We start from the raw sequence: 9,639 nt of genomic DNA, 5'->3' as shown, positions 1-9,639 counted from the left end.
ACCGGCTGATGCCGTTGGAATTGATTGTTGAAATATATTTTTTTACATCTTTTATTATTAAGCTTTGTACTTAAACGTAGTTTTCTTTCGACTCTTGCATTTTTCAAAGTTTGGGACCGATATTTTATGTATAAAAAAAGTTCGAACGTTCAAAAAATGTTGAGGTTCAGAAAAAAGATGAAATAATTTTCAGTGAAGTTCCTATCAAAATGCTGTACCTAAACGTACTTTATTGTACTCTAATACATTTCCCAAAGTTTCAGCTTGATGCTTTATTTACAAAAAAAGTTCTTAGGTTCAAAAAAACATTCAGTGAACTGAAAAACTGTGGTCGGTAATATAGGTATTTAGCTGTGTCACATGCCCTTAAGAGGGCAAAGGCCGAGATCTGAAACTATATTTTTATTTCTCAGCCCTCAATTGTACTGGGAGATTTATCGGTACTGTTGGTAAGGTGCCCCAAAGAGAAAGTCCTTTTTTCCAATCATTATATTCTTGTTGTTTTAAGAGATGTTTCTGCTAAGCCTTCTATTTTTATCTCGCGTTTCTAATTTTTTGCCTACCTTTCACTTGTTGATCTTTATTCACGCTTATATTCACATTTGTTTTGTTGGCCAAATAAAAAACGCGGGATAATTGCGTCACGTAATATGGACGCAGGTTGTACTCTACCTGGAAAGCCTGGAAATGTCAGGGAATTGTTTCGAGAGTGTGTTTTTTTTAAAATGCAATATAAAATTGTAACAATGATTATCTATTTCTAGAATTAGTTTTATATTACTATATTTAAAGATTTTTTTTTTGAAAAATGGTTGTTTTTTTAGTTGAAAATTTAGGTATCTGGTAGAAAATTCATGTGTTTTGTTGAAAATTTGTTCCTTTTGGTAGTAAAGTAATCTTCTTAGATGAAAATTAACCTTCTTGGTTGAAAATTCATCTGTTTTCTTGAAAATTCAACAGTCTGTTTGCAATTTTTTCTCTCTTAACTGAAAATCTGTATTCATTGAAAAATCAATTCATGTTTAGAATTTGAATTTTTTTGATAATTGCAACTGTTTTTTCATAAAAATAAAAATCTTGTTTGGTTGAAATATCGTCTGCTACATTTTCATGTTCAGAAAATTGAACTATTTTGTTGAAGGTTTGTTTTTGTTTCGTTGAAAATTAATTTTTGTTTTAGTATAAATCTAACTTCAATTTTTTGTTTGAAAAATTATATTTTTTAATTGAAGATTATTTTTTTTTGGTAGAAATTAATTTTTGGTTGAAAATTAATCTTTATGCGGAAAATTCAACTATTATATCGTTCAGTTGAAATTTCATCTCTTTGGGTGAAACTTTTTTTTAAATGAAAATTTGTTCATTTAATTATTGGTTGACAATTGATCTTTTTCAGTTGAAAATTGAAGTATCTGGTTGAAAATGAAACTATTTTGTTGAAAATTCGTCATTTTGTAGAAAATTAATCTTCTTAGTTTAAAATTCAACAATTCCAGTTAATGATTAATCATTTTAGTTGAAAATTCCTCTTTTCTGTTTAAAATTCAAGTATTCCAGTTGAAGTTGCATCATTTTTGTTGAAAATTAATCTGTTTTTATTCCAAATTCAAACATTTTCTTAAAAATTTGTCTTTTATTTGACAATTCAACTAATTCGTTGAAAGTTAAACATTTTGGTAGGAAATTTTAGTATTCCAATTAAATATTCTTCATTTTAGTTGAAAATTCATCTTTTGAGTGGAATATAAAACTATCTGGTTGAAATTTAAACTCTTCATCACTTTAGTTGGAATTTTTTTCTAATGGAAAATTAAGTTCACAAACTGAAAATTTAATTATTTTATTGTTGGTTGAAAACTTGTCTTTTTTAGTTCAAAGACTAACTATTTGGTTAACAGTTTATCTGCTTTAGTGGAGATTGAACTACTATTTGGTTGAGAATTCATCTGTTTTGTCGAAAGTTAATTTTTGTTTGGTCTAAAATTCAACTTTTCGTTTAAATTTCATGTCTTTTGTTGAAAAATTGTATTTTTTGGTAGAAAATTAATGTTCCTGTTTGAAAATTCATCTTTTTATTTCAAAATTCCAGTATTTCAGTTAAATATTAATTTTAGTTGAAAATTTATATTTTCAGCTGAAAATAAAACTACTTGGTTAAAAGTTAAACTGTTTTTAAAAATTCATAACTTTGGTTGCGATTTTCTTTATAGACAATTTCTTTAACTGAAAATTTAACTTCAATTTTTGGTTGAAAGCTGATCTTTCGTAGTTCAAAATTCAACTATTTGGTTGAAAATTAGTCTCTTTTAGTTAAAAATTAATGTATTTTTTTTAGAAATCTTGGGGGCGGGGGGGGGGGGTAATTTTTTGATAGAAAATTTAATATTTTTACTTGAAGAATTAGGAATTTAAAGCAGTCTAAATTAGATTTAAGGATTCAAGTGAATGCAAGAAATGATTGATTACATTTTTAGTACTATTTAATTATTTAATTAATAGATGGTGCTAATATATTTAAGATTATCTTGTGATATAATTTGTCAAAGCTTTCGAAATTAAATATATTAATTACATCCCTACACGGAGAGATATTTCAGGAGATTAATTCTTGACACTACTCCTTGACTTTATTAAGCTTTAAAAAGAGAACTAAGATCTCGGAACCCTTGCTTTTAAAGCATATGTCTCAAAGTTTCATGTATTAGGTCACGCCCCTTTGCTGTCAGGTCTCGAATTCTCTGCTTTTACATCACAGAGTCCGAGACTTTAAATCACGTAAAAATTGTAGCTGTAAAATCACGCGCTTCCGTGAATTAATCTCTTGAAATTTCTCTTTGTGTAAAAACTTAAAAAAACGACTTGTAAAATAAACTCGCCTAACGGTATACATATTCCGAATCGATCGTTTAAGAAAATGAGAAACAATTTCGAATGGCTCCGTGCTATGAAAAATTATTCTTGAAAAACCCCTGAAATTGTCAGGCATTTTTTCCAGAATTTGAGTAGGACACCCTTAGACGACACCAAATTCATATGAATATAAAATTCGTAGGGGCGCTTTTGGAATTAGATATCATACAGAAAAGTGCGGGGCTTTTTGTCGTCAGCATTAGTGTTTTGTTTCTCATCAGCGACATCATTTGTGTGAATTTAATGAGCTTGAATTTAATGTATGTTTTATTTTATTTATAACCATAAAGTTTCTTTAGTTTGAGGTCTAAGTTAATCAATTTCTTTCAGGGGCTTTCAATCACCAACAAGAGATCCTTTGGCTGATAGCGAAGGGGAGGAAAATTCGGTCAAAAACGGGGATAAAATCCCACGGCAAAAGTTTCCTTGGAGCGATGAATCTAAGTAAGTTTTATCTTTTTTTTTTTTTAATGATTATTTACACTACTAAGACACAAACCGCGCGTGATTTTTTTCACGCTATTTTGGAATTTAAATATAAAATTAATATGAATACAAAGTTTTTGTATTTCATAGTATCTATTCTCTAAAATAAAAGTAAAAAAACCGGACAATATATATTATAATTGATGAAAATTACAACCTGCAGAATTAATATAATTATTTTTGTTTGAAAATATCAATTTTTGATGAAAGTTACTAACATAAAATACTAAAAAATTACTCCGAATCGTGAATCTCCTTTTAATTTAATGATTTTTGTTAAAAATAACCGATTCTTAATGAAAAATATTAACATAATCTTATGTTGTTCCAAAATGGTAAATTTTATTTGAACTCTCTACTGGTTTCCGGTGAAAAATGCTAGCGCAATTTATGCAATTTCACAGAAAATGGTAATCTCATTTAAATTTTAATGATTTTTTAACTAAAAATACTGATTTCTGCTGTAAAATGCCAATATAACCTAAAATTCTTAAAAAGTTGTGAAGCCTTTAAAATTTTATGAACCAATTTTAGGAGAACGACACCAACATAGCCTAAAGGTTTTTAAAAATTCTAAATATTCCTGGAAATCTATTAAGTTTACATAAAATAACAGAAAATTGTTCAGAACTGTTAAAAATTTTGAAAATTGAACTTGAAAATTTTAATTTATTGGGGCAAAAGTATTAAAGAGCACAACAAAATTTCAAATTTAACATATAAAATAACCTTACAGTACTTTTTTTTTTAGATAGGATATTTAATATTTATATTAACAGAGATTTTTTTCTGATTTAGTTGTTAAATAAATTATTTTGCTTTTTAACAGAACTATTGTACGTGAAATAGCAGCATCCAGGAAGCATTATTTTAAGATTTCGAGACCGAGAAAAGAAAATGTCGAAAGTTTCGTCGCATCATTTTTAGAGTCAAGAGTTCTGCCTCTGTGGCCTGCGGGTTGGATGAAAATCGAAACGCTTTTAAAGTATGCCAATTCGCACCCAACGTAAGTATTATCCATAAAATTTGTTGGGCAGTTTAAAATTTTTACACCTCTGCTTTTTGTTGCACCGATTGTCTTGTTTAATTTAGGAATCATTTGATTTGGCAAATGATGTTGGTTTGTGTTTTAATAATTGCTTTTATGTTAACAAATCTGGTATATATGTTGAACTTTTTATATATTGGTTTTAAAATTCTAATTTGGGTCTTAATTATTATGTTTCTAGAACACATTTGATCTTAAATACAAAATAAAAGTGTGTATGGTTTCCAAATTGAGTGTTAATGAATTGAAATGTTCGTAGATTTTTTTTTTTTTAATCAAAAGATTCTAAAGTGTAATGGTTTTGAATGTCATGGCTTTTTAAGATTGAAGTGCTTTTAAACTAGTATATTTTTGAAATGTGCTCGGTTTAATTCCAAAATATGTATCTTCGATTTCTTTCCAAATTTAAGGATTTTAAATAATATTCCTATTTAATTATTATAAATATGAGTTCTCAGATAAGTTTTAAAATATTTTTAAACAAAATTACTTTAGAATTAAAATGGAGTTGGATGTTTTATAAATGAATTAAGCGACTGAATCAATTTCAATTTAAAAATAATTTAACAAGCGTTTAATACAATTTAAAATTTGCTACTTAAGCGCTGTAAAGCTTTTCTATAATATCTAATAAAACGTTTGCGGTTTTTCTGGAAGGCGCTTTTCACAATCTTGGACTTTAAAATGCAGCGATTTACGGGTTTGGCTAGCACGCTGAGCTTACTCTCTTGGTTGTGTTGTGTGTTTTAGGGAGGTGAATGGTCATTGAATCGGATGAATAGAATTTTGTGATAGCATCTCGGATCTTTGCAACTAACGGATCTTTTCCTCGTTATTTGTGCATGGTGTCGAAACGTGCACTATTTTCGATATACCGTTGTAGAATTTGAAGTTCAACAATCCCAGAACTCAAAATTCTTATAGACGGTTCTAATAAATACTTGAATTGGAGTTCAAGTCTTTCTAAATATTTTTGTAAATAAGATGTTCGTATCAGCTGATTTTTTTTGTACCGTTGCGTTTGCGTGCTTTTGTGCTCCTGATATTTATTATTAAAGTTTAAGCAATTAAGTTTATTTTTTTTTATTTTTTATACCCATAACCTTCCTTTTTCGTTCTAGAATCTTGAGAAACCAACTAGAAAAATGGTATCGCAGTTCTGCTGACTCGAAAAAAATCTCAGGGTGGCGACTTGACCGTGAAAGGACAAGAAATAAACCGGGAATTTACTTATGATCGCAGCAAAATTCAAGTTTTTATTATTTTAATAATTTTCCTTAATTTAAAAAAGTGAGTTCTGCTTTGTCTATCGTTGCAAGGCATATGAGTGAGTTTATTAGGTTACGAACTTGGAACAGGAAATTTTTTTACATAGAACGGGAATTTATGTAAAGAATTATAATTCTGATTTAAAAGATAGGTATTTAAAAAAATTCATCTTTCAAGTCAGGATTTGTCGTAATTTAAAAGTATCCTCTTCTAAATTTTAGATAAAGGAAGTACTTCAAGCAGTTTTTGGTCTATAAGTAGTATTTCAAAGAAGAAATGTTTCTGAATTATAATAGACAATTTGTGTTACATTGTTCATGGCGAATTCATCTTTTTTTATCTAAAAATGCAACTACTTGGCTACAAGTACGATTTAAATTTAAAATTCATCTCTGGTTGAAAATTTAACTACTTTGTTCTAAATCAATTTAGCTTTTTTTTTGTTGCGGAAATTCAATTGTTTCGTTGAAAATTGATATTTTGCATTTATAAATTAAACTATTTGTTTGAAAATTTATGTACATTGTGGAAGTTTCGTTTTTTTTTGTTGTAGAAAATTAAACTTTTTAGCATAAAATTCAACTATTCCAGTTAACGATTCATCATTTTAGTCGAAAAATCGTTAGTTTGGTTGAAAATTAATTTCTTTAAATGAAAATTCAAATATTTTATTTTTAGATAAAAATTAATCTTTTCTAGTTCAAAAGTAAAAAATTTGGATGAAAATTTGTCTTTCTTTATTGAAAATTAAAAATTGATCGATTTCGTTGAAAATTCGGTTGAAATTTTAAGTATTGAAATTAATTATTTATCATTTTAGTTCAAAATTAACCTTTTAGGTTGGAACTAAAATTATTTGGTTGAAAGTTAAACTCTTTTTTTTGAAAATTATTATTTTTTTTTGGTTGAAGATTCAACGTATTAATTAAAAAGTAAAGTTTTTGGTTGAAAAATGAGCTTTTCGATAAAGAAATTGCTTAGTTTTTGGACGTTTTTTAGTTGAAAAATTTTTGTAACTGAAAATTTAACTATTATTCCAGTTTAATATTCCATAATTTCAGTTACAAATTCATCTCTTTGGTTGAAAAATTTATTATTTTTGGTAGAAATTGATCTTCTTAGTAGAAAAACAATATTTCTTGTCAAGAAATTAATTTATTCTAATTAAAAGACTCATCATTTCAGTTAAAAATTCATTCTGGTTAAAAATTTAACTAATCCAGCCAAATATTTACAATTTCATTTGAAAATTCATCACTGCTTGTTTGAAAATGTAACTATTTTTTAAATTTAGTCTTTCTGTTGTTGAATGTTAGTTTTTTGTTGAAAGTAATTTTTAATTAAAAATTTAACTTTTTCCAATTTAAAATTCCATAGTTGTGGTTGAAAATAAAGTTGTTTAGTTAAATATTCATTTTTGTAATTTTTAATTTTAATATTTAAGTTTTGGTTGATATTAAATATTTTTTAGTCAAAATTAATTTTTTTCTTTGAAAATTCAGTTAAAAATTCTTTTGTTTTGCTTAAAATTATTATTTTTTAAATTCAATTACTTGGTTGAAAATTTGCAACAAAATTAAAATTCATGTATTTTGTTAAAAAAAGTTATATTTTTTGGGTAGAAAAATAATCTTTCTATTTGAAAATTAATCTTTTTGTTTAAAAATTCATCTTTTCAGTTGAAAATTCATGTGCTTTAGTTAAATATTCATAATTTTAGTTGATATTTCATCTTTTTAGTTTATAATTGAACTATTCCAGTTAAAGATCTATAATTTTATTTGAAAACTCATCATTTTGCTTCAAATTTGAACTATTTTGTTGAAAATCCAGTTGTTTTTGTTGAAAATTAATTTTTGTTCCACTGAAAAATTAACTATTCCATTTTTTGTACAAAAATATATATTTTCCAGTAAAAAATTTAATTATTTGTTTTAAAATTCATTTATTTTGGAATGTTTTGCTCTGTTGTGTTAAAGGATGTTTAGAATGAATGCCACAAATTAAAATAAATGTTTAGATTTTGTGACAAATATGAATATATTACTTATAGTCGACTGGGAAAATTGAAAAACTTGACCGTAGATTTGAAATCGTCCACCAAATCGCCACCCTGAATCTCTCTTAAAAAGACTCTTGAAAAATGTTGAAAATTTTCCTTGTGATTTTAGCCCTAAGAAGAAGCAGAAGAAGTCTAAGGACATCATCATTGCTTCCGGTAGCGTGAATAACACTCTCAAATGTGATCACATTTCGAACAATATTTCAATCCTCGGATTGGACAAAGGAAAGTCGCCATCTAGTTCCTACACTGTAAACTCCACAGAAAACTCCCTCAACCTGAAAATCAGCGTTCAGAATGCAAAATCAAGCGATTCCAGCAACGAGAAAAAGCATAAGGAAAAAGGCAACTCTAGCCTCTCATCAAGTCCGCTGCTTGAAAACACGACTCTTATGAATAACGTGCCTATCGGTAAAATATCCGTTGTGCCTACCGCGCAGTTGATGGCCCCCAAGCTCTCAACATTGAACCACCTTGACAAGTTCAACCCTATGGATCTAACCAGCACTTCCATCTCGATCACGCCCGTCGTCAACGACTATCCGAAACCGTTAGCAATCAAATCAACAGAGATCAAGAAGGACATCGTCTCCATCACGCCATCTTTAGGCGAAAGCAACCTTCCCCAAAGTCTTTTTCTTCCCAAGCAGGAGATCCCCAGCCCAATCGCTAATCCGAATTCCGCCATGGTCTCGATGCCCATAAGAGTACTTCAAGAAGCAGCGATCGATACGAACAATGAGATGAAAGTGGATGATGATCTGGAACTGCTCAAAGCGGAGAAGAAGAGGGATCGTTACTTTGATGACCGACCAAAGTCCCACGAGAGCAAGAAAAGGAGGAAGGAAGGAAGAAGCGATCACGAACAAAAGATTGTAATGAACTCGGAAGTTCCGTGGTCAAACGACGAACAAGAACCGAAGCCGTTTGACGAAACAGAGGCTGCTACCAATTTCCTCAGTCAAATTATCAATGACGATCCTCCTGATAAGCAAAAGGATCCAATTGGCCTGGATGATCCTCTGGCTTCGACTCCGGTCACCGATCAAGAAAAGGAGGTAGAGATGGTTCTGCGTTCACTCCAGCAGCTTCAAGAAGAAATGAAAAATTCGCCGGCTCATTCTCCAGTTGGTGGCAGTGGGTCTAAATCTATTAAAAATGACCTTCAGTTCACCAGTTTTGGTGGTTTATATGGCAAGAATGACGACAAGATCAGAATATCGAAAGAGGACGGTCCTTGGTGAAACGACGGAAAAGATCAGTGCGCTCGTTTAGAAACGGGAAGCTAGGATTGGCTCAATCATTGTCGAGAATCGTTCTTGTTCTTCCAATTTGTCGTCAGAATCCTCATCCAAGAAATGATATTGATTAGGCTGGATGGCTAGTGAGTTACATGCCTGATAATATAGAGTGTGGGTGTGTGTGTGTGTGTGTGCCAGTTGACCAGTTGACTCAGATGCGAGATACAAACATTCGAGTATTTTTAATTCGCCAAAATCTGTACATAAATACATTTACAGTATATATGTATGTATTGAATAACTTAGTGTATACGATCATAAATGTACAGTAAGTATATAAATTATCAAGTTTAGATACTACAAAGGACGTTGCTGACGTCGTAGCAGCGTTTATTTCCGTGGAGGGTGGCCTCTTAGCAGATTCTTACAAGTGACAATTTTCATATTATTTTATAGATTAGTTGCTGCATTTTAATATTTTGGATCAATCATTTTAAAACTTGGACAATATATTTTTTTATCTGTGATTTAAAGTGTAATTGTTTACTAAAAGACAGTTAAAGTCCAGATAATTAATTTCAAAGTATGGAGTCTATTGCAATGTCTCATTTTTCCTTTCCAAG

The 9,639-nt window shown here is 29.3% G+C and overlaps 1 protein-coding gene across 1 annotated transcript in view; it reads left to right on the top strand.

Annotated features, from left to right (window-relative positions):
• LOC117176856 (ubinuclein-1) overlaps nt 1-9,334 on the top strand; it is a 24,162-nt gene extending 14,828 nt beyond the window's left edge. Inside the window, exons 9-11 of the mRNA XM_033367201.1 lie at nt 3,241-3,354; nt 4,226-4,402; nt 7,885-9,334. Of these exons, the coding sequence (XP_033223092.1) occupies nt 3,241-3,354; nt 4,226-4,402; nt 7,885-9,019 (1,426 nt within the window). The 3' untranslated portion in view covers nt 9,020-9,334. The remainder of the gene's footprint in view (nt 1-3,240; nt 3,355-4,225; nt 4,403-7,884) is intronic.
• Nucleotides 9,335-9,639: the final 305 nt, after the last annotated feature.

Source organism: Belonocnema kinseyi, chromosome 7, assembly GCF_010883055.1.
Source record: "Belonocnema kinseyi isolate 2016_QV_RU_SX_M_011 chromosome 7, B_treatae_v1, whole genome shotgun sequence".
Lineage (NCBI taxonomy): Eukaryota > Metazoa > Arthropoda > Insecta > Hymenoptera > Cynipidae > Belonocnema > Belonocnema kinseyi.
This window is presented reverse-complemented; position numbering and strand designations above follow the sequence as displayed.